This window comes from Struthio camelus, chromosome 1 (assembly GCF_040807025.1).
Source record: "Struthio camelus isolate bStrCam1 chromosome 1, bStrCam1.hap1, whole genome shotgun sequence".
NCBI lineage: Eukaryota > Metazoa > Chordata > Aves > Struthioniformes > Struthionidae > Struthio > Struthio camelus.
This window is the reverse complement of record NC_090942.1, coordinates 178,647,610-178,673,195: the sequence shown is the minus strand read 5'-3', so window position 1 is coordinate 178,673,195 and position 25,586 is coordinate 178,647,610. Positions and strand designations below refer to the sequence as shown.

General features: G+C 36.9%; 2 protein-coding genes across 6 annotated transcripts in view; one reads left to right on the top strand and one right to left on the bottom strand.

The window, feature by feature from the left end:
• MZT1 (mitotic spindle organizing protein 1) overlaps positions 1–3,184 on the bottom strand; it is a 6,968-nt gene extending 3,784 nt beyond the window's left edge. Inside the window, exons 1-2 of the mRNA XM_068922315.1 lie at positions 3,118–3,184; positions 2,043–2,354 (exon numbers count right to left, since the gene is read on the bottom strand). Coding sequence (XP_068778416.1) covers positions 2,043–2,354; positions 3,118–3,184 — 379 coding nt within the window. The remainder of the gene's footprint in view (positions 1–2,042; positions 2,355–3,117) is intronic.
• Positions 2,358–25,586, top strand: BORA (BORA aurora kinase A activator). 5 transcript variants are annotated; one of them, XM_068929666.1, is made up of 13 exons: positions 2,358–2,596; positions 3,254–3,428; positions 4,695–4,801; positions 8,366–8,411; positions 10,040–10,121; positions 11,459–11,524; positions 12,317–12,373; positions 15,765–15,982; positions 18,232–18,385; positions 19,442–20,043; positions 20,478–20,609; positions 21,902–22,079; positions 24,876–25,586. In XM_068929666.1, exons 2-13 carry the CDS (start codon positions 3,273–3,275, stop codon positions 24,917–24,919), a joined length of 1,842 nt encoding a protein of 613 aa, XP_068785767.1. In that variant the 5' UTR covers positions 2,358–2,596; positions 3,254–3,272; the 3' UTR covers positions 24,920–25,586. The 5 variants fall into 5 exon arrangements, with proteins under 5 accessions (XP_068785767.1, XP_068785764.1, XP_068785765.1 ...); XM_068929663.1 differs by having other exon boundaries at positions 23,859–25,585; XM_068929664.1 differs by having other exon boundaries at positions 2,542–2,629; positions 23,859–25,350.

Genomic DNA, 25,586 nt, shown 5'->3' with positions numbered 1-25,586 from the left:
GCAGATTGAAATATCTTCAAATGTTGAGGCAGCATCTTTGGCAGTGAGATGTATCAGAGTTTTTCTCCATGAAAAACCTGAGCTCTTAATCCGAGTTAAGCAAGATCCAACATAGACTTCATGTTCCAATTAAAAAATGTAATAAAATCGTCCTACAAATATTTTTTATTCCTGTTCATTATAGTTTGTCCTTGTCAAGAAATCAGATCTAATCACATGGACACAGCTACTGTAGTGTTTTAGAATTCCAGTTATTTAGCCTAGAAGAGAGCACTTTCAAAAGTAGTTATTATTTTTAAATGGATTTTTCAAAAGATTAAGGATGCTATTTTGAACAGTACAGAGATCCTCAAAATAATTTAAGAGTTGATTCCAGAATTGAGCGCAGCAGGAGTTCAAGCATGAAGATATTTCTGAAACTGCCTTAAGGTACATCTTTAAATAACAGGCAGATAGGGAAGCCTATGTTTAAGTCAATGGAAATCAGTTTTCTTCCAGAAATAGCTGACCTCTGATTAAATTGTGAATGTCCATTCTAAGTAAAATACACATATTACACAGAAAGCCTAGGCTCCCAAATCTAAACACTAGCACATTTTGACAACTTTTTTCAAAAGACTTATTTCTGTCTCCGATTCTGCATGCTGTCCCTCCCACCTAAAACATCCCTGCAGAAATGGAGAAAAGGCAAATATAAAGCACAGGTAGGAAAACTCAGGACCACTCTCCTTTCCAAACAAATCTCTCTTCAGTTGCACAAATAGTCTTATCCTCCTGAAGCATCAGGACAGCCACAGTAGTCCAGCTAGTCTTGCCTTGCCTCCAGTAATAGGAAGCAAGAGGCGGTAGCTCAGCGGCTAAGCTGGTTATTATGCCAGTGCAAAACTCAAAGGTCCTCACTGAGGAATCATTATTTAATAGTCACCATAAGTGGATGACAAGGGAAGAACGTAAGAAAATAACAAAGTGATACCTCCCCTGAGCACTCTCCCCAAACCTCTAGTCCCTCATTAAAGCATTTCTAAGAGTCTTTGTATTTAACAACCCTCAAAGGATTTCTTGTTCATAACCTTCCTACTCAACCTGAAACACATGTAAAGTTTTGGCATCCGTTCCAAGGAATTCCAGTTTGACAATTCACTAAGAAACACGACCTGAATCTGTCACCTGCAGTGCAACTATGGGGCATCAAAGCCGGCAAGAGACACTGACAACTGATCCTTATTCACCTTATCGATGCAGCCCATGGCTTACAGATCTCTAAAACTCGCCACTGCTCCCAGTGTCATTTCTCCCACACTGTTCACCCCATGAAAGTCAATCTTTTTGTTTCAGAAACTATTGTGTAATACTGACTGCCTCTCTCAAAACCTTTTTCAGTACTACACAGCCTTTTTAAGAACTGCATTTTGAACTCACTACCTAATACAGGAGCATAATGATTCTGTTTAGTTCTCTGTTTTTTCTCCCAGTAACTTAGTTTGCATCTCTGACAATAAAAGATCAGCTACCTATTACATGCCACAGAAAGATGATACTGGGGCTACGATCAGTTCAGAGACTGCCATATACAACTTCCTCTTTCTTCCCTTCCATGTACTTCCTTCCCCCCCCCCCCCAGTTTAAAAAGATGCACACAGCCAGACACTGTAGCTTACATTAATCATTTCAACAGACGAGCAGAGAAACAGCAAATATACTTCAAAAAAAATTACGCTTAATAAAATGCTTAGTTAGAAACACACATACACAGTCCAAGAAACGCTAGTGCTATACGTTCACGGTGTTTAAGACATTACGCATTACACGAAGTAAAAGAGAACCGGTTTATGCATTCAGTTTAAAAATAAGCAGTTGCATGCACTAAACCTCTTCATCATAGAGGACACAGCTGCCTCAATTAACGAGCAGATAACGGCCCAGCAGCCTGCGGAGAGGCGGAGGCAGGGGCAGACGGGCGAGGAGGCAAAGCCGACGCGTAGGGGGCCTTGCGACCGGCGTGCGCAGGCCGGCGGCCTCGCAGCCGCCCCGAGGGAGCCCACCTAGGCCGGCGCGGCGGGAACACGGCGGCAGCGGGGGTACGCGGAGCCCACCAGCCGCCTGCTCGGAGCGCGGCAGGGCCACGGCCGCGGCCACGCACCGTCCATCGTCTCCCGCACCGCGTTCAGGCTGGCGGCGTTGCTCGCCATGGCGCCCCCGCCGCGCCGCGCCTCCCACCCGGAAGCGGAAGCCGCCGCCGTCGTCCTCCTCCTCCCCCCCGCCCCAACTCACGCGCGCACTAACGGCCCCTTCCCCGCTTCCGGCACGAGCTCCGCCCCCCCGCGCCACGTGACGCTTTAAACCGAACCCCCTCCCTTACCAACAGGAAAGGCGGGGGAAGGGATTTCGTTCGAATTTGTGGAGCGGCTCCCCCGGTGATTGGCCCGTTCGAGAGCGGAGGAGCTCTGCCATTGGCCGAGCAGGCCAGGCTGCGCGCCGTGATTGGGCAGCGACGGCGAGGGGGCGGGAGTAGTTAAAGAGCCGCCCGCGAGAGGCGGCCGCGGGGAGGTTTGATGTAGGAAGAGCGTGAGCGGCGGCTTCCCGGTGACCGCGGCAGGTACCCGCTCGGCCGGGCGAGGGCTGCGGCTCGGTAACGTGGTGAGGGGATGGTGGGGCAGCCCCGTCCCCCTGCGGCCCGGTGGAGCGAGGGCCCCCCCACTACGGGCGCTTCTCCCCCGTCCGTTGGGCGGGCGGGGGCGAGGAGGCGGCGGCGGCGCCCCCCGGGCCCCTCGGGCGGTCTGAGCTCCCGAGCGAAGCCAGCCCTTCCTTGGGCCTTCAGTGCCTCCGTTTCCTTCTTCGCTCGCTTCTTTGGCGTGGTGGTAACGCGAGGCTGGCTCGCACTGCACAGACTCCCGTAGTGCCTGCCCGTTTCTGGAGCCTCTGGGGGCCAGGGCTTCGTGTGTGAGCTGCCTGCCAGGAATACGTTTCTCTTTGTCGCCACTTTTGTTTCCTCTGCCCCTTTTTGTTTTTTAATAGGTTTTTTTTCATTATCGTTTTCTCATTTGATTGTTTTTTATTTATTTTTGTCTTTTCTCTGTATCAGCCTCTCTTGTCATCTTCTCACAGCTCAGTAGTTACAGGCCAAAAGTAATTTCGATGTTATTAATCTTTTGAATGTTTCTGACTCCTTAAAGTTATTGATCATCTTTTCCCCCTTCCTTCAGGTTGACTCTAAAAAGTCAGAATTGTAACTTCCTTTCCCTCCTGTTTCTAGGCACAGCTTGGTTGGTGTTATGGCTGACATGAAAGAAGCGAAAATGCAGATAACACCAGAAACTCCAGGACGAGTTGCAATCCTGAACCCTTTTGAAAGTCCAAGTGATTATTATACCCTTCAAGAGCAGATTGTCTCCAGTCCTTCAGTCTTTAAGTCAACAAAATCCTCATCTGTAAGATCTAGTCTTCAGCTGTTTAACTCTATAGTCTTAATACTTTGAAAGGCATTGAAAAATGCACTAAATCAAATACAGTTTTTCACAGACTAAGCCAAAGACTTTTGGTGGCATTAAAAAAGAAGAGGCAAAGTTCTTCAGATTACAGTAGTATGCTTCTTTTGATACTAACATTGTGTCACTCAGCCTTCCTACCTTACTGATAGTAGTGTGATTTTTTTTCCCCTTTTACTTTAAACAGTGCTAGGTGTAGCACTAGATTAGCATATATCTACTAAAAGACAAAAGATCTTGAAAGAAGAAAATAATAGGCAGTTGTTACAAATAAGCGTGGATACAGTACTCTTGTCCCATTTAAATAGAGTAGAACAGAAGCAGTTCCTGCTGAAGAGCTAAGCAGGATGGATACAAGTAAAAATTAATTTCACTGTTATTATTAGCTGTTTGCATACTTATAAAATCATGAATCGTGTATTGATTGTGTATATGTAATGTATTTGAGCTGTAAAGTACATTCAGGTTTGCAGTGGGGTGAAAGCACTGGCTGTTCTATAGTTTTCATTGTTATTATTTTGATAAGCAGTGAAGGCAGTGCTGTGCAAATGAAACTACAAAGACATACTTGGTAAATAAAAACATATTTTTTCAAATTGATACGTGACTAGTATTTTGTAGTTAACAATAAGAAGTAAAGGGGTGTGATGCAGCTTTATTTTCAAGTCTGAATTGGGTTTTGTTCTGAGCATTTTGCATTGCCCCGAAGTGAGACACTTCTAGATGTACATGGGCTGCAAATTGTAAGTCTCCTGAGAAGCATAAGATGAAAAAGAAGGCTGCTATATTGTTTTGATGTATTGGGTTAGTTAGCTGACGCTGGGTTTTCTTGGAACCACAGTTTTGACCGTGGCTGCCTAGAAGCATCTAAATTCTAGCCCCTGTGCTAGATTTTTAGCAGATGTGCCCCTCAGAAAATGAGAAAAAAATAACACCTCAGTTTGTAAATATCAGCTCTAGTCTTCAATTTCATATTATCTTGTAAATCATGTTAATACCACTGCCAAGATTAAGAGGCCTGATTGATTTGCTCATTTTTATTTTATTAAGTAGGTCATTTAAGTAGATTGAAACTTGTATGATTGTCTTTCATGAAAAAAATGATGTGGAAATTATGGTTGCATTGTTTCATAGAGGTTTGTGCCACATGCTTTTATTTTTATCTTTTTAGACTAGCAAGCATTAAGATGTCCCTGTCTTATTTTTTAGACACCAGGAAAATTTAGATGGTCTATTGATCAGCTTGCTCTAATAAATCCCGTGGAAATTGACTCAGAAGATGTTCGACGCCAAGCAATGTATTTGAGTCATGCTAGGTAACTTACCATCTATTCTTACACAGTTAACTTAACCTGAATACTGGAATACTGTTCTTCTGTTTTATTGACTTGTGATGCAACATTAAAGAGCTTTTAATCAAATTTGTTAACCTAGTGGCTGTAATATTTAGATGAGGCTGCCTCTGTTTTATTCTTTTTCTAACGTTAAAATCTGCAGATCGACTTTGCAGTTTGAAAACAAGCCAGGTACAGCAGCCGATGGGAGCAAGAGAAATGTCTTGTCAGTGGCTGTTATCTAGCTGTCTCTCCTGCGTCCTGTCAGAACGCAGTTTATCTTCCCAGAACGTTCCGTATTGAGACCTGTGAAGAGCAGTTCCTTGGTCTTTGGGACTCCCGCAGAAGGGCAGAGTTTCTGAGAAAGCTAGCCAGGACAGCCAGTATCCTTTCTGAAAGCCTCAGATGGGACTTAAGAGGGAAGACCAATAAGCTTTCCCTCTTTGACGAGACGATGATTACTGATTACTTGAAATTATTAGGGGAGCAATCTTTGATCTCAACTCTTTCTCTGAAAATAATTTCCATAGGGAAGACAAATGAGTAAGTAAAACAGGCTTGGTACGTATGGCTCGTATTTAGGGATAGTGTTACACACCAGTAATGCAGAATGACGTGTCCAGTGAAGGTAGAGGAAGGCAAGCATTCCCATACATTTCTTAGATATGAACTTACCCAAAGAATTGCACGTCATGGAATGAAGAACCACAATAACATAATAATAAAACAGTCATTTATCCTATTTATGCCCGACTTTCACTCAGTGAGACAAAGCATAGATAGAAGGCTAGTACGGGCAAAAGTCTACTGAAGATGCCTATTTTTCTTACCGTCTGTTTGTGCCATTATGTAGTATTTTGAACATGAAGAGATGTGAGAAGAGAGAAGAATTGCTTGCTACAGTAGGGATATAGAAAGAATATAACTGTCCTCAGCTGTGTCTGTGGATCACCATGTATTAATGTAATAGTATTTTTCCTAATGTCTGTGTTACCTGGCTCTCCTCTAGCAGCCGGTTGGTTAATGGCACTAAGGCTTTTAATATGTTACAAAGCCTTACATGTTTCGGGAGTTGATTACGTTGCTGCTGAAAGCCTATTAGAACATACACAAGCTAGTTTTAAATCAGATGGCTTGGGTAAGAAATCTAATGGTGGTCAGTAGCATGGCCAGTATATAAACGCACGGACTGTGTTAGTGGGCCCTTTCAGTCTGTCCTGTCATTTCGTACTCATTATGGTTTTTATCATTTGATATGACTAGAAAGAGGCTAGTTTGTGTATATCTAGAATTGCGGTGACCGTGCTTAATTGTTTCAATGTAGATATAGGCTGAGGTGGTTTCTAACTTAGTTATTTCTCTTAATTCCAAACTGTACACAGCTAAGTGCACACGTATATGTGTATAAAATTGTGTATGGCGAATGATTTTCATTTACATCTCATAAATACTACTGTTTTTGTGGAAGCAAAAAGGCATCACAGATATAGCTCTTGATAGTAAAAGTTCCTGGTAAAAGAATTGACTTGTTGAAGCCCGTGCCTAATGTGCAAGCCATATACTGCATTTTGGTAATGCTTTGTTAGCATATTGTTTTCTCTAACAATTAATTGCAAAGAAGAACCATAAAAAAGAAATATAGTGTACAAATGTCTGTAAATGTTTCAAGCTCTGAATTCTCCATTATTAAAAAAAAAAAGTTTCGATAGCAGCCCAATGTGAAAGCTCAGGGGTTCTATGCAAAGTCTTGAATACGCATGCCATGTAGACTTAGTTTTGTGCAGTACTACTGTTTTCATGAAATAGGCATCAGCTATGTGTGGTGTTTAGTATACTACCTATAAAATGATTAGGAAAACCTTTTTCTAGCAGCCTACTTTAATTAAATATTGAAACAGAACTTCGTTTTGCTAACGTGACAGCCTTGTCCGCAAACTTTCCCTGTTCTTTTTAACTTATGCTAGTAGAAATGAAGTGTTTCTAAAACTGGATGCTGTGCTACTATATATCAAGTATATATATATATTAAAAAAAAAAAAACTACACTGCAGCTTGCATACTGCATGCCATGGTTGCGAGTACACTGTTGCTCGAAGTTGTGTACAGGGCTAGCTTATATGTATTCCTGCTGACTGCAAACGGTCTCTCATTTGTTATTTTCCAAGAGGAGTGCGCTAAGGAAAGTGCCTAGGAAATGCCCTAAAGGAGTTCTCTCACCTGCAGTGTCTACTTAACACTTGGAGCTGTTTTTCTTTCCCTTGTTTCTCCTTTGTAGTCTAGCTTGTAGAGATGCTTCCAGCTCATGATCCACTACACATACGGAAGCAATCATTCCATGCTTATGCTTTTGGTACAGTAAATGAATTTTGTGCTAGTGTCTTTATAGAACTGCCAGTGATAATGTCTTTAGCGTTATCTAGGCAAACACAGTTGGAATTTGAGTGATAATGTCTTTAACATCATTCAGGCAAACATAGTTGAAGTTTGGCCTAGCCAAATATTGCAGATCTATTCAAAATCTGATTCCTCCTGAAGAAATAGAACTGCGAGGGGAAAGCTTATGAGTATGTAGGTACATCTGTATGTGCTTGTGTAGCAAATAATCTCTGTTATCTGACTGATTTCTAAATTTAGGTGCTTCAAGTGTAATTCAGACATAACTGCGTAGAAGTCATAGGGGATTTAACTTTTAAGATGATGGTGAATTATTCAATGTAAATTTTTTGTGATTTGTAAACTACTTAGTAGTAACTGAAAATGAGACTTGAAGGTGAACGTTAAAGGCGGCGTAAAAGTCAAATCTCTCAAATCATTTGTAGAAGGTTGTAGTGGCTACAAGACCTTTAAAACGATTTTTTAAAGTTAGTCGTCTTGATTTTAATTGTTATTTTTGGAAAGGAGTAAGGGAACATGTCACTTGATTCAAACAAAATATGGTATTGTATGTTGAACTGAGATAATATGGAAGACCAATCATTTCAAAGGGAGAAGCTTGTGCTAGGAAACCAGGCTGTGTCAGGAATTTGTAAGTATGCAGATGTTCTTCTAAGAATATCTTTTGTTGCTCTTTTATTCCTTACAGCTCTTTCTTTTTATTCTGCTTGATTTTATACTGAGATTCTTTGTAAACCCAATCTCATTGCAACTTTAAAAGTAAAATATATTTATATGAAAAGTTTTTTGAAAAGTTTGGATTAGTTTGGAAACTAAGTTATGACTGACTTTTTATTCAAACAAAAATATTTGATGATGCAAGGAGTAAATATAAGATCAGATCTGTATGTAATATAAGATCTGTACCTATAAAGGTACAGATTTTTTCTGAATGTGATACTTCATTAAAGTAATTGTCTCGGTGCTTGTGTATTTGTCGATTTATAGGACAAAGTTATTGCACATAAAACTTGTTTTAAGACTTATGGTTTAAGAGTTTCATATATCATATAGCACTTAAAATCTGTAAAAGATTACATGGATGGACTTGACATTTTTTCTGCTTATGTAATGTTTTTTATAATTTAGTTACTTTTTATTTGTTTTACTTAGAATTGATAAGGAGATGGAAGACAGAAGGCAAAAAGCCATTGAGGAGGTAATACGTTTTCTTAATGCTATCAAATGTTGGTTCATTTTAGCCACTTACACTAACAACAACAACAACAACAGTGTTTGTTATAGCATTTCAAAAGTCAGGAACCTATTATATTTTACTCGCAAGCAAAAAAATAAGTTGGTGTCTTCATCCGTTGCAGTTATAGTTAGAATCCATGTTCTGTCTTGCTCCCTATCTTCTTTCACACACCTGTAGGTGAAAATAGGAGATTTTGTGTCTTTCACATTGTTTGGTTAATAGAAATGTTGCTGTAAGATAACTCTTATGAATTATTTTTATTTAATGATTAAATAAACGTTAAAATAACAGTTTTCTGTTTTCTTAGTAACTGTTAGTGTTAGGTGATTAACACTGTCTTTTGTCACACCCTTGAAAGTAAATCAAAATCTTTTTGATTTTTTTTTGTTTGCTTCTTCCAAAGAATGTTTAGATGGAGGCAAGAATTTCTTCTTGCCAGATAGCTAATATTTTTCTTTTTTTGTTATTTTTAATTGTATCTTTTACCATTGAATTGCTTAGGAGAGACTGAAAAGGCCATTACTTCAAATCTTCACTATAAAAATCTTTAATGTTATTTCAATTTTAACTTAAAAATAGGGCTTTAATAAGCAAGTCGTCTTCAGTGTTATTAACCTTTTCATTTTTCATGATGGTATCTGTTTTTGTGCCTATAAACCAACAAAAGTTCTTTTGTGATTCTAGAAAGATGGTATGTAGTGGGCCTGCAGCTAAGATCATCTCTTTTAAAACTGCATTAAAAAGAATATTTCTTCTTTGTAAAGCATAAACTAATGATTTTGTAGCTGAACACCTTGAAACTGTGTCTCTGATAGATAAAAGCTATGCCTTTACTAGTTGGGTGTTTTAAGTTGAGTTTTAAGCTTTTGGTGGGAGAACAAGATTTGCCATATGTTTCTTAAAGCTGTGCAGTCGTTAGTGTTCATTTCCTTGACTTCTGGATGTTCCTTCTGGATATCACAGCTGAAGTGGTTTTGGTTCAAACAAAAACTGAGTGCAGGTGCCAGTACTCATAACTGTTTCATTGCTAACTACTCTAGCCAAATATACCAACAAAAGCCTTGGTGATCCATTTTTTTGGTTTTTGTTACTGCAGTGTCTCTCTAGCACTTCTGCAGAACAGCTCAATTGTCAAAGCACAACAATTTAGCAAACTGAAGGTTTGAAAAGAATTATGTTAAATTAATGTGCATTAATTATATTGGTAGAACTGTAAGGGCACAATTCAATTTTATGAACAACTAATCAATGTTAAATGAAATAGCTGTACAATTCTCACTCTGCAGGCTTTTAAGATCTCGGGTGTGGTATATGACCCAGAACATGGGAGTCCTCTTCAAATCTAGTTATTCCTTAATTTATCTGGGCTTGAAATACTGAAGTGAATTTGTGGTATAAGGGATAACCATCTTTATAGCATGTGTGTGTTTGGTTTTTTTTTTTTGAGATGGAAGAGTTACAATTTTTTAAATATAAATCTGTAAGTAGCAAAAGGTATGACTGAAGTTTGTCTTGTTCGGGGTACTAATCTAAATCTGAGTCTGCATTTTTAAAAAAAGCTAAGATGGATTCTTTCTATTCTACTCTAGTTTTTTACTAAAAGACTCATAGTTCCTTCTCCTTGGACTGAACATGAGGGGAAGCAAGTTTCTCAGTTTAATTCAACTAAATGTAAGTTGTTTTTATGTCTACCCTAAATTCTCTAGCTTTTGAAAAATTATCGAGCACAATTTTTCAACCTCAAATTTCAAGAAGAAGCAATAAAAGATGGCACAACTGATTGGTTTCTAGCTGTTCTCCAAGTGCTTTCTTCATTTAAAAATCATTTATTAATACTAAATTTTTACCTTTTTATTCTTTTCGATCCTGCTCTTAAATCTTTTTTCTTTCATAACCTGCCTTGGACTGGTTTAATTTGCGCATACAGCATTGCTACTTTGATGCTGGTAATGGCTGAGACTTCCACTGCACTCTTCTCTCTTGGTATTAGCTGTGATATTTTTATTGTTGTTCTGAGTATTTTCCTGCCAATATAAATATAGGGAAACCAAGTTGCACATTTTTCTATAAATTCTCATCTTATTGTTATGTAAATTCCTGTTATCCTCTCAGTCCTGCTGTCTTGCTGTCATGTTTTGTAGGGTTATGAGTTTTCTAAATTAATTTAATTTACCTCATTATTAGTTTTTATTACTAATATTGTTGTTATTAAGTTTTATACATAACCAACAGAGTGTATAGTGAATTAGAAGTGACTTAGAAGCTGGATAAAGGTCAGCTGTGAAGTTTTGTTTGATAGAAAATTCCTAAAAGGGCATTTGAGAATTTCTGCAAGACTAGAGAGAGACTTGTAACTGTTAAAATGTTTTATCAAGGGGATAAAATGTGTGGGTAAGTCAAAGATAAATTCTGATGTGAATAGTCCTATAAAGTCATTAGAAAATATGTTGATAGTGGTCCTTTAAAATTTTGTGTGTATGTATTTTTAAATGGTCAGTTTTAAAATCATCACTTCTAGAGCAAAGAGCACAGGCTGCAATCCTACGCTGGACTTATTTGGGGCAGAGTGAGTGGTGTGCTAAGATGAGCTAGATCTTTAACCATATGAAAAGGAGATGGACTGGTAGTTTCTTCATCTTTGTCCTTAAGTCAAGACTGCATGATTTTCTGGAAATGTATTTTACTTAAACACAACTTGTTTGGCTAGGGGCAAACTGGTTGCATTTTAAATAGGTCTTGTATATAGGAGGTCACAGCAGACCATATAGATTTGCAAAAAATTGATGCTACTTCACTAAATATTTTTGAATAGAAATGTGCTGAAATTCTCTTTATCAGCTATAACTGTAACCTTTCTGTAGTACTCATTTCTAGCTGTTCTAATTTCTCCTAAAGCTTGATACAAACATTTTTGCATAGTTGCACTAAACGTTCTAATTTACTGCTGTTACATTTCAAAACTCTATATGCAATGTGTGTTTCAATTCAAATTTTTATCTGTTTTATAGGCATAGATCTAAATAGCATTTCTCCGATTGGAAGACAACTGACTTTGCAGCCTGGAAAAATCAATGGTTGGTTAAAACCAATGCCTGAAACTAGAGGTTTTCTTTGAAAATGAATAACCATGCGTGTTTTTTTTTTTTTTCTTATTGGTGTTTTGTTTCAAGAAGACATTGAATTTTCTGTAGAAATATATCTGTAGAAATGTTCTTGAACTGTGTGGTACTAATTTTAACATGCGTATGTCATAGTAGAGTAAGTCTATTATGTTGTTTCTCTCGTGTCTTTTAGAAGCAAAAGATAAAAAGCGTCTGTTGTAGATTGTAGAGCATGGTTTTTTTCCAACTCTATGCATGCTTTTTTCTGAAATAAAAAATAGTAAATATAAAGCATTAGTTAGGTTTATGGGTAAATTACAGTTTGAAGAAACCTCTTATGTGCTTGATTTTTTTGGGTTAAAGAATCTTTATTCTTTTCTCCCCCAAATAAATAGCTGAAATCTTAAGACACCTTTTAAAGTTATTTAGTTTTACTTAAATACATAATTTTTTCTCCAGGGTATTCTGATGATCTTTCTCCCAGTTACTTTTGAAACCCACATTTCGTCAGAGGCCTCTCTCTCCAGTGAAGAATGCCTCTCTAGAGGGTTGTACGTTGCAACCCTTTTTACTTATCTCTAGGCCTGAGTGTGCTACATATAGTGTTGCTAAATCAGAGTCCTAACCCTTATTAACTCTTTTCTTTATTGCAACTGTAACTTATCAGTAGCTCAATTGCAGTGCATTTTCAAAATGAAATTTTTGTGTCTGTAGCTTTACTAAAATGTCAATGTAAGCTAATTTTGTTGGTTTTATTCATTGCAGCTGCTTGTCAGACAGTACTGTCTTTGCCAGTGGATTTTAATTTAGAGAAAATACTAGGTATGTGTTGTAATATCTAAATTTCATTATGAATGTATAAATAGAAAGCTTGTTTTCATTTTGTCTTTGGTTAGAAATGGAAGTTCTAATGAAATATGGGAAACTTGATGTTTGAATCATAGTTTAAGTGAGTGTGTGTGTTCTTCTGAAGAGATAGTTATTGCTTTTTGCATGGGACACTTGACCTAAAATTGACATGACTAAATTGATTGAAGACATAAGACAGAGGAGTTGTGTGGAGTGCAATTGGAAATTGATTAAAAATTTTGAATGCGAAAAATAAGCAAAAGTTTGTTTACTAGAATGCTTGCTTAGCCAAACTCTTCCACTTGCGAATTCCTGGCCACAAAGCTTATAGCCCCGCCTGGCCTTGAGCAAAGCTGTGCTTTATTTCCATGCCTTTAATTTAATTTAAACTTTGGTGGTTGCTCTCAGTTGTGTGGTGGCAAAACAGCTGTGGCTACTGAGAGGAGAAACAGATTCCAAAATTAACTGTCTGATTGTAACTGCTGTATAAAAGAATTACTGTCAGCTTCTCAAGCAAGAGGACTGGAAAAGCCTGTTCTTATGGTTCAGACATATGAATAGTAGTATGGGCAGTTCAAGAAGTTTTTTGGCTGCTTGCTCCTATTTCAGTGTTTAAGTTTTCAGCCCTGATTGTGCTGGTTAAACTATTTGTGAGGTCAGGTTTAACTCAGTGAACAAAATTAAAACAAACAGAAAACGGGAACCATATCTATTGCTTTAGTGCTTGGCCATAATGAATGTTGCCATCAATTGAGTAGTTTGTATTCCTGAGTTGATAACTTTCTTCACTTACTAGAAATATCCAATTAGAATAGAGCAATGAAACAATTTATCACTATAAATGTCAAAGCATATGGCAGACCTGAAAAAAGAGTCTTGTCTTGCTTAGACAGTATAATAACCCCTTTTTAACATCCGAAATAAGAATCCAGTTTTGGGAAAATGCCAGTAAGTAGATACTAATCAATATGAAATTATTTTAAAGAAAACAATGAACTTCAGTATTAGAGCATGACAGGCAGAAGTGGAACCTTGGTAGGCTTTAGAACAGAAAGGACTTTTTGTAATGATTGGAGTAATATATGGAGTAGGTGCCTAGATTAGATTATTTCCTTGTTGTATTTGTAAATGGGATTAAATGCTTTCATTTAGTTATAAATGCCTTCTCAGTGGAAGGTTTATTATTTTCTTATATTCTGAACTTCTATCTATAGATCTTACCTAGTGTGCTTTCTTATATACTGATCCATGGACTTAGAGCTCTGTTGTAAATGATTATAACAGATTTCAGACATAAGGAACCAAAACTTTAGACCCCATTCCAGAGCCTTTATAATGAAGAGAAAAGGAAGATGGAATATATTGAGCATAATGACCTTGAAATTAGGAGTTTGACTATATGTCCCTGGAAAGTGGTAACTGCGTGTTGCAAAGAGATCACTGCTAGAAATTTGTACTTTTAAAACATCCAGTTTAAATATGATTATCTGATGAGAGTATCTGTCTGCTTAGCCAAAACTCTGGTGATGCAATTTTATGTGGAAGCTCCAGTAATATGAAACTTGCATAATTAGCTCTAACATTCTCTTTACAAACAACAGAGAGAAATACATGCATCTCATTGACTGGGGGGGGGGGGGGGGGGGAGTCTAGATACTGATTCAGATGTGTACAGCCATTCTGTAGATTTTCAAAGCTAGCAGAGTGGTTCCCATTCCAAAAAAGTATAGTGGCAGCACACCTCTAACAACAGAAAAGACATTTGAGTTGTTTTGATTCTCTGTAAAGAGGTAGCCAAAAGGAATTCATAGGGTAATTTAAATTACAAGGGACCTCTGGAGGTCATCTGCTCCAACCCATAGCTCCAAGCAGGTCCAGCTTTGAAGGTTCATTTGGTAACAATAAATAGTTTTAGAATGGTAGCAGGTTTATTCAGGGTTGGTGCTTACCCCTAGAGTAGTGCTTTTAGTGAAAAACATCTCAAACTTCTCAGCCAGCGATGTACATAAAGCAGTAGTGGTTTCCATAAGCACAGACAATATATTATTAAGTTCAGGTCTGTAGCTGGAAAATTAATGCCAGAAGTTTATTCGATTTCTAGGTTGACATGAGTTGTCGTTTTGTTTTTGTTTGTGGTTTTTTTGGAAATTGAATGGCCAGATAGGTAGTTTTCTCAGTTACACATGAGGGGAGAGTGATTGCCACCATGCTTAGGCTGACCTATCTAAAGTAGAGATCTCAGCAACATCAAAATAATGGGTTATAAAGTGAGACTAAGAAAAACCTTAGGAAGCAGTAACTCATAAACTACCCGGAAGGTAGGAATCATTCAAATTTCATCATCTTCTGTTTGCTCTATGAATGCACAGTTATGGAGGCAGGCATTGACCGAGGGAGCATCATAATGCAAAATGAGGCTCAGCTGTGCCTAAGCAGGATGTCTTTCTGGGAAGTATTTCCAGACCAGAGAGAAATTTTGATTTTTAAATATTTACATGCAAAATATTCTTTTCAGCTTGGCTAACGCTGTTAGGATTTAAGCCACACTATAACAGAATAGCTGAAATATGTTAGAGATGGTGTCCAAAAAAAATGGCGTCCAAAAAAAATGGCATCCAAAAAAAACCTTACCCGTTCTTGCACCATTTTTATTTGGTGCATCTTTTCTTTCCCAGATTTGCACTGTTCAAGGAGGATTTCCCTGTCTACCATATTTCAAGAGGAAAAAGCTGTTAATCTTTAACCCCTTTCTATCCCAAATGTAAATCAGGAATATGTATCTTAAATTTTGATTACAGATCAGCATCACATCATTAATAAAGCCGATATTAGACAAATGTTTTTCATCCTCCCTCTTTATCTGGCATTTTTTTGACAATATTATTTTGAAAAAAAGACTGTTTTGGATCATTCCTATTCAATTCATGTCAAAATGCTGGAAGGGAGGAGATGATGTTTGGATGAGTTTGGGTCATAAAAGTTCTTTCCACTTTCAGAACTGCGGTTCCTGAACTATGCAGTCTAGGTAGTTGATAACAACTGTTAAGTGTTGTCATGCTTGAATTAGCTTGATGTTTGTTACAACCTTTGTGGTCAGGAAAAATGTTCTAATATTTTCGTAGTTTTTTTGTGGGTTAGAGGGTATTTTATGAAATTTTCTGTCCTTTTCAGTGTTGAATGGAGCAAAAGTTACTGATCTTTTAAATTATTAACTGTAAGCAAGGGTCACATTTCTTCTTCCTGACCCTTCCTTGAACCTTTTGCCCCCAGATTTAGCACTCATTTATTGTAGAAGAAGAGCGCAGGACTCTCATTTTCTCTTTTCATTTGGAAACAAACTTTTTCCCCCCACACACACTTTTAGGTGAATATTTTAGAACTGACGAATTCGCAGATCAGTCTCAGGAAAATCTGAGCTCTTCTTCACTCAGAAGAAAACTGTTTTTAGAAGAAAATGGAAGTGTATCTGAGTGTTTATCCCCTTCTCTGCAAAGTCCGTGCGGTAGTCAGCCACTTGGAGTGCTTTGTTCAATAGATATATCTCCAGTCCGGTGCAGAAGCCCTCTGGAAACATCTAGTTCAGTAAGTAGCCTTTTTGGGGGATGGAGGGAGTCAGAGTGTATATTGCTTAGCAGATACAAGAGCTTGCAGGCAGGCTTGTTCCAATTCTGTGTTCCAACAGGCTTCACGAGATAAATTACCATGTTTTTAGTAAGTTACAACAGCTTAATGAGAGAATAGGTAGTATATTAAAGTTTCTTCAAATTCCAATTTGAGAACAATTATGTGAATGGAAAATATCTTAAAAATATATATAAATATATGTATATCTCACTGGTTATTCTTTATCACATATCAGATTATTATATTGTGCTGCTATTCTTTTATCTAGAAGGCATTGTGTTTTAGTATATACTGTGCTGAAAGAGGAAGTGATTCACAATGCATATAGCTTAAAGCATCTGGAATCCTTTTTTATGATTCTCTATATACATGAAGACTTGCTGAAAGCATGTGTGAGATCATTTCTTCTTCATAACACGTGTATATCAAAAAGGCCCATTTAAATCCATGAATTACTGACTATCTAAAATAACAGCTGATGTGAACAGCTGATATAATTGTTTCCCGTATAGTTCATAAACTCTTTTGCGATGGAAGAAATGGCTCGAGATAGCAAAAAGAGGCGCTGCATGTTTGTTTAAAAGAACCTGTAAAACATGAAAATTTTGGTGATGAAAGTGTGTTATGCAAGTCTGGAAAGAATAGCACCGAGCTTTTCGTTAACTGAACCTATGAAGAACAGTATTTTTAATTTTTTTTTTTATAGTTACATGTAAATAAATTTCATTTGGACAGTTACTACTGCAATTCAGATTTTGCCTGTTAGTGCATGCCAGTTGTGGTTTTGATGTTTTTAAGAAAAAACAGCAAAACCCAGAACTTCTCCAGGAAATTTTTCAGCTTTGTATAAATATAGAAATGTTTCCTTACTGCACCGTAAAAGCAAAGTAAACACCTACATTTGGAGCTCGATACTGAATAACATATCAAAACTGCTATGCTTACAGTGCCACATAGAAAACAGTCTTTGAGTTTAGAGATTCAGCAATGCAAGACGTATATTGTAATACAAAATGGATTTGTCAGTTTAACACAATCTCATATTAAATGAGACACTGAGCTGATAAGCATGTAATGTAATGTCCCTCCCCGCTTCTTGTAAAAGCGCTGTTTCTCGGTGTAAGATCAAAACTATAGCATTTAAAGTCCAAGTGATGATTTCTGGCCCGTAACCGTATAGCTCATCAGTACCTGAAAATGTACAAATGCCGTAAAAGGTAATAGGTCTATAGAACAAATTTCTTCATCTTTCCAGTCCTTATGTCAGTATGTTAAGCTATGATGTTTTATAGATGTGGAAATGTTGGCAATGGTTGGGGTTCTTATCACTTCAGATGTTCATGCTGCAAGTATACCTGAGCTACTTGCCCCCTACAGAGGGACCAGACAATATAAATAGAAGATGTTTGAACAAATTACTGGATGCACTTTTTTTTTTTTCTACATTGACCAGAGAATATAGATGAATAGGCAAATGTCCACATAATGTCTCTTTTTAAAATTAAGCAAGAGGAATCCTACTCCCAAGTAGACATAGCACAGCTGAACTGTTTTTGGTGGTATGTCTTCATCTGTTTGGAGGCAGAAGTGCATGCAAAAAAAGCTACCCCAACAGGTGTGTGACTTTACCAGCTTTAAAAAAACAAAACAGAATAGAACAACCTCACTATGATAAACTAGTAAAGGATTCCTACAACATAGCTGTGCTGCTAAAAGTGATTTTTTTTTTGCAACATATACTGAAGCAAGACCACAACCCCTATTAACTTTTCTTAAAGAAAATTACTTTGTCAGCTTATGAGGTAAAAATTTCAGATAATGTAGATTGCATAAAGATATAAATAGTGGACAGTTTTTATCTGCCATGGTATGAGTAAAAATTTGGGAGATGAGATACTTGAGTATATTTATGGATAGCATGAATTCACTGATTATGCTTCTCACAGTTTTTTAAATACAGTGGATAATATAGTTTGTGTTGGTGTTATGTGACAGTTTTTATGGGTTCATTGCACTTTTCCTAAAGTGCAAGTGAAAAGATGCAGCTGGAATATTTAAACTGTTAGAGATTTGTTATTGTGCAGAGTTAGTTATTCGTAGTATTGCCATATTAAGCATTTTAATCAAAAATACTCCTCTTATGTATTAATCTAAGATTACACTATGGGGAAAAAATACATTTTTATTTCTTTTTATTGTTATTGAAGGGTCAGTTTTCCTCCAGCCCTATTCAGGGAGGAGCAAGGGCTTACAGTCTGGGCAGCATAACCAGTCCCACGTTTCCAGAGGGGTCTCCTGCACATAATGGTTCTCCTAGTTTTTCACCAATTGCTTTCCATATAAGAAAGACACCACTGTCAGGTATGGCTTAAATATATGTGTATTTTTCTTTCTTGATTTGTCTATTCTGATATTAAAAAAAAAAAAGTGTATATATATATATTTTTAACTTCATTACTGGAGCTTTTTCTTTTTTCTGTTCAGAGACAAGGTGGTGGGCCTGGCAGACCAGCAGGCTTGTTCTGTATGACACATTTACTGTTTAGCAGTGAGATTTCATATTTATTTAAAACAGTGAAGTGTGTCTACTTGCAAAAAACAACTGAAGAAAAGCTTTTCGAAAAAGGAAATGAGACCTCATAGAAATGAAGAAAATATAAATGATTAATCTTGGTCTGAGGAGAAGGTTTAAAGCTAGATGTCAGATCTAAGACAGGTCACAGTTCTGATTTGCCCCCACTTGAAGCATTTTAATCAGACAAAGAATGTTTAGCTTCAATTTGCAAATTGTTTATTTCCCCAAAGATGATTTGAAATGAACTGATTTAACCAGCAAAGAAATCAGGAGGATATGCAACCTTATCATTTCTCTAGAAAATTTCAGTGTATAATGCTTCATCCATTGCTTGGAAAGACTTAGGCCATACTTGTGCATAATTTTGCTCTGATGAACCTTGTGATGTTTCAATACAAGTGCACATAGAGACTGAATAGGCATTTTCCTACTTGTTTGATTTTCTTGAAAATTTTATTACTACCTAGAAATTTTGTGAGTCCGTATAGAATGTATGTGTTTATATTTATCCTGAAAAAAGCCACAGAAACAGCCTGTACCTGTTTTTCTGCAAGAACGATGTGGTATTGCCATTTGAAAATGCAAGGTCTCTGATACACCAAACTAAGTCATAGGAAACAAATTTGGCAGTAAAAATGGAGTTAGAACTTGCCTTCGTCATGATAGACTAAATGTTTATTTTTTAGAAGTCTTTGGAGCTGGGAGGCAGTGCTCAGTGAAATACTATATAGTTGGTTCTAATTATTCTAAGAACCTATAGCTGTTGTAGGGCTTTCAGGATGCTGGCTTTTACTCCGTCTAATATTTAATTAAATACTTTTTTTCTTTTCTCCTGTGAACAGACCAAAGAAAATTTACATTTCGTTCTCCGGATATTCCTTCTGCTTCAAAGAGAATGACACCCCCAAGTACAAGAAGTCCTTATATAGATGGTTGTTCTCCAATTAAAAATTGTTCTCCTATGAGGCTTGGAGCATGTAGAGCAACTGGCCAGTATCAGACCTCTCTCATTAGAATACCATTTACTGTTGAAAATCACGGTGAGGAGGAGGAAGACAAGGAAAATGCTTCTCCAGTAGAAGCTCGGTTCCCAGAAATGGATAATGGAATAAACTTATGTCATCAAGATGGTGATACTTTTGCACATGGTACACATCTAGTTGTTGCAACTGTGTCTATTGCACCAGATCACTCGGAAGCTTGTGAACAAAGGTTGTCATCGTTTCAGGATATAGAAGTCCTAAAGGAAAATAATACTGTAGATATGGTTGATGCAGTTGAAGTGTCAGATGAGAACACTTGGATGAAAGAAACAGCTGGCAATAGCAATGCACCGATGACTAGCTTTATGACCGGAATTACCTTCAGTATTGAAAACTCTCGCATGTGCATGTCACCTCTTGCAGAAAGCAGTGCAATTCCTTGTGACAACAGTAGTATTCAGGTAACGACAAAGATGTTTTTTCCTTATCTGTAAAACCAACTTGACATACTGTCATTTAGTTTGTTTACCATTCTAGCCATAATTGTCTGATTTCTCTTACTGGATGTGCCACGTAGGTTGTATTGTGATTTCCTTCCCAACCCGCCCCCCCCCCCCCAACCTTTTCCTTGCTCCAGTGGAGTTGGCATAACAGCAGTTAAAAATGATTTTTATGTTGCTGCATACAGTAATAGATTTAACTTAATGCAAGCTACTAGAGTTCTGGCTGACCAGTTTACAACCTGCATTTTTTTTTTTTAACTAACTAATATGTCTAGTTGGTTTGTGTGATTAAGTTGTGTTAATGAAATGTAAGTCTTATCAGGTATGAGAATGGGAGGAGTTTATTAGCAATAAATTGCTATACATTTTAAAGCTTTCATTCATGATTTCAGGTGGACAGTGGCTATAATACACAGACATGTGGAAGCAGCATTATGGATACTGCTGGGGCTGAGAACAGTTGCAGAGAAAATGATGTGAATATACATGCGTTTCAGAATAAATCTCAGCTTCTCAGGACAAAGGTAGGAGTTATTCTGTGGAACAAAAGTGATAGCTTTCCCATCTACAGCTTCTATTCCCTGTTTTCATTGGTTTCGAGAGGTTTGATGGGACAGAATGTCAGGCCAGTAACGGGCCAGAGAGCACATTCATTTAGTTGCATTTCAGATATTATATGGACAACAGGGAATAAATGGAGGACAAATAGAAAACTGCCCACAAAATTAATGTGCTCTATGACAATGGCAAAGTTAGTTTCAGGGGAAACTGAGGTAAGTGGATAAAGAGTATGCTGTGATGTTGCTTATGGCTTTTGATGCATGGTAGTCTGCTTATTTTTATTTCTGTTGTTCTTACCATCTTTCTGTTGCCAGATTATAAAAAGATTCAGTCAAGCCCATTCAGTACTGATTTCATTTTTGTATCTGGGATGTTAATAACGACTTCGCTCCTAACATCATCCGATGCAAAGATGCTTTTTGGTAGAGAGTGGATTGACAGTGTCCAATAACAGTAACAGTAACCAATAACATCAAAAAATTACTCTGCTTATCTAAGAATTTGATTAGGTTAGTTGTGCCCTTACAGGAAGAATAGGTACATATTTTTTTCTTCATTGACTTCTGAAAATACTCATTTCTTCTGAGGTCTTGTTCCTCAGAAGTCATCCTGTTGGACATAGGTTCCACAGGTGAATGCATCAATCAGAATCAAATTCCTTATACCAGACATGCCATAGAGGCTCCCCAGTGCCATGCAACTTTCCAGATATTACTAGAATAAATTTTCCCTCCTATGTTTCCCTCCGGCTTGCTCTGCAACAAACTGAATAGGTCAGGATGTTGTTTACATACTGTACAACATCTCTGATTCTTTAAGATGTGTATTCCGTGTGTATTCCTTGACCTGTTTTCTTCTACTGTTGATCTTTCAATTACTAGATCCTGATTAAATCCAACTTTATAATTTGGATGAGGATTTAAGCATGAAGGCATTTAGTGCTTCTTGCAACTCTCACAACAGAAAACCCACAGAGAATGGAAAGGAAAGCATGGATTTTCCTGGCCAAAAGTATCTAGTTTGGCTTATTCAGAGCATGTGCGCTCTAAGAAAATACTCCTGCTGACAGCACATCTTAACAAAAAATTGTGGGGAGAAAACAATGTCTTTCATTTCTTTTTCATTTCCGAGTGGAGAGATGTGAGGCTAAGGCTAATTGTGACTTGAAATTTGCAGATATTAAGTTTGGATCTTGTTCTGTTTGGGGAGTTTTTATGAAAATAGTGTTAAAATAAAGTTATCTATGTTAACCTAGGAGTGTACTGTTTTAAACCATAAGGACAATCAGTTGCTGAGAGCAAAATCTCCAGAGAAGCAATCCTGTTTCCATAAAGCAAAATCACATAATACAATATTTGGTCAAAATGCAACTTGCAACATTTCTACCTGGAAGCATAACAATGAAAATCAAATTCAGGGATTTCACAAAAATGGTATGTAGTTTTCTGACTGAGAATTCAAATTGTGTTATATAATAGTTGTTTACTGTATATTACCTTAGTTACCTGATTGTACATGCTATTTTGCTTTCTTAAGGCGAATGTAATGAATTGTCTGGTGTATCTTTGGGGAGTTTATAACTCATTTGTTTTTTTGCAGGTCCCATTAACCACATTTATGTGATCCATTTGAAAACTGAGAAGGCTAGACTTGTTTGAAATAAATCATAGTGTTTTCTTTTTTTCCCCCCTAATTATATTCCTTCTGTGATTTGAGCTAGAATCTTTGAGGAGGAGGAGTGTTTTGAAAATTTGGGTACAACGTCAGTTTCAAGAGAAATACTTTGGATAGTGTGACGAAATTCAGTGTAACTTGTATAGGAGCTAGCGTAACTGCAAAAGCACCTACATTTTAAGACACATCTAAAGATGTGAGGGAAATTCTGCTTCGGGAAGGAGGGTGAGAAGGGAGAATCGGTTTCAATTTGGACGGCTTTTTCCCTAATAATATTTATTGTGTGGCTGCAGGAATACTAGTACTGATCTCAAGAGTCAGTAATCAGAAAGGAACTGCTGTAGATGGGAGGAGAATAGGGTTGGGGAACAGGATGAGGATGAGTGCCTGTCGGTGTCAGCCTAAAGTAACAGTGATGAAACCCCATAGCATGTTACTCACTAGGAGAGAATAAAATAAGTTCCAGAGCTGGCTCCCTGGAACATGTGTAAGTTTTACAGTAGACTGCAAACTGTTAAAAATGGTTATTTCGATTTAATACCAGGCTAGTCCTTTTAATTAAGGTTATCTTTGTGAACAGCTGCATGAAAATTCAATTCCAGTCATGGAAGTAATATATATTTGCACAGTTTAAAAAAACAAAACAAAACAAAACTTCAGTTATCTTAGTAATAAGAAAAGCTTTATGACAGAAGAAGCCTTTGGCAGTTCTTTAAATGCTTTTTTTTCTTGGTTTGAGGGAAACTAGGAAAAGGATAGGTGATAGAAATTTCTTATTAGGAAAGTAGTATCTCTTCCCTTTAAACAAGGAGTTCTTAATCCTAAAAGTGTGTATTCATTAGTGAGCTTTATCATGAACTTAAATAAGATGTACTGCTGGTTACCTTAATCTTAAATGATAGTATTATTAACGTAATTGTATTACCGCTAATCTCGAAGATCACCTAACTCCACTAATGTCTCATAAGAACACTCTTTACCAAATTGATGCTTTGGTATTCTTTCAGAAAAACACAAGCAAGTACTATGAAGTTAATTGGTCTTAGTATATCATTGAGGAAAGTGTGCAACCTTTCTTCTATTAAATTAAACAGTTACATTTTTATTTCGCTCTTGCATCTGAGTCCAAGTATTATTGTGCCTGCTTACAGAAATTATCAACATGTTTAGATAATCATTTAGAAATATAATTTTTAAATGCCAGTTATTGCAAAAGCATTAATGTAAACAAATTATCTTGATACTTTCAACAAAACTGTCGATGACTAGAAGTCATGGAAAGAAGGGGTCTGGAAGACCCGAAGTCCTAATCAAATCAGACTGGTTAAATTTGATTGAATCTGTTTGAAAGAACTTTTGGGGAATTATAGATGTGAATTGGGAGGGGGGCAATGCTTTCTAGCCCTACTGATTCAGAGAGGAAGGAAAGAGAGATAAGGAAAATATGAAAATTTCACGGTTATACTTTTGTAGTGCTCTAAAGTAATCTTTGCTGGATTAATTGCTCCAGTTGAAGTGGTCTTTCTCTCTTTTTATAGCAAGGATATCCAGTCCCAGGATACTGGATGGAAATTCTGCCTCCTATTCTATTCAACAACCCACAGAAATGCCTGTATCAAAGTGATTAGACCATGGCTGATGAGTAGCTTTTATACATTAAGCCTGAAACAGAATCAATCAGATCTAATTCTGCAGGCAATGTCTGGAGACAGCATTTTATAAAACCTTGAAAGAGGAAATATGAACAGAATTTTATGGCATTAAAAAGCAATGTCAGAACTGAGACTTGCGTACAATTATTGAATGAATAGAACAGTTCTTCAAAAATTGTTTCATCGTTACCTCACCACGGATGGCTTTGGGAAGAGTAAAACTTAAATAAACAGGGAAACACCATAAATAAAATGTCATTTAGTCTTAGTTCTAACATTGCAAAAAAAGATCATTTTAAATTTTAACCAACAAACCTGAGATGGATTGTTTTTACTTCCATAACAATTTAATATTTCTGCAATATGTATTTGAGTAATACAGGGATTGATAATTAAACCTAGTGTCCTGATGATTTATCTATGTTTGATCTTGAAACTGTGCCCTACTAAAACCTGGAAATACACTGAAATGGTAACTTTTAGAGAATTAATTTTGTAAACCAGTTTGGATAGAGAAGAAACTTATACTTCTGGAAGAATGAATGAATTGAATAGGGTATTCAAAATGTTCTTAGCTTTAGCTTACAAGGTTTGTAGTTCGAAGGCAAGATACAAATTCTTGTCAGAGATTTAAAATTATTTGTCACTTTGCTTCTTTTCTGTTACCCATGATAATTCTCTTAACAATACCTAATCAATTGAAAGGACAAATTTCAAATTTGCAGAATGTGCAAATGATTTATTTTTTGCAAGTGTGAGAATTATGAGTGCTAGTACATGTCATTGTAGAGGGGGAGATAGCAGGGTTGTACAAATTATGACCCATTTCTGAACTGTTCTTTGTAAAATGAGTGATTAAAATGTGGTTTTGTTTTATTAATTAAACTTTTTGATTCTTTCTAGTGGTATGCTCAATGATCAGAAGCTTTCAAACTGGTTTCAAATAAAAAAGCAGTCACTAAAATATTTAATTGCACCCTTCATGAGTTTTTCTGTCTTAAAGGTAAGGGAAAGTTAGACCACAAATGGGTGAATGTGAGAAGAACCCCTCTCCCCCATAAACTGTATGTATTGTCTGTCCTGTTTTACAGTCTTCAAATAGATTGTAGCAAAAAGGAATTAGATTTATTTATTTTAAGAAGTCTTGCATATTTTTATTATGTTTATGTAATTGTCCGATAGAGGAAATCTACTGTACAAATTATTGTGGAATCATTTGACCGTTCTGTTTTTCTAGTTAATGCATTGGTTGGCACATATTGCACAAAATGGTCGTTGTTTACATTAATTTCAGTAGTTTTAACAAGAGTTTTATAACATGGATAATTGTAAATTTGAGTGATGAAACAGAATAAAGACCTGTCTCTCTCACATACCTAGGTTGTTTGTAATTAGTGTGGTTTTAGTTTGCTGCATCTTTCATTTTTGTGTTTCTTACAATGTGTATATTTGGGTGGGGGTGTGGGGAGGGGGGCATCAGAAACGGAGGAGAGATGAGGAGGAGCTCCAGTATCTGGATCTGGCAAGCCTTTGCTCCAGTATAAATTGTTCAGTAGTGGTTTGAGTTAACATTCTTATATTTTATGGTGTTGAATTAAAAGTGCAATGCCAATT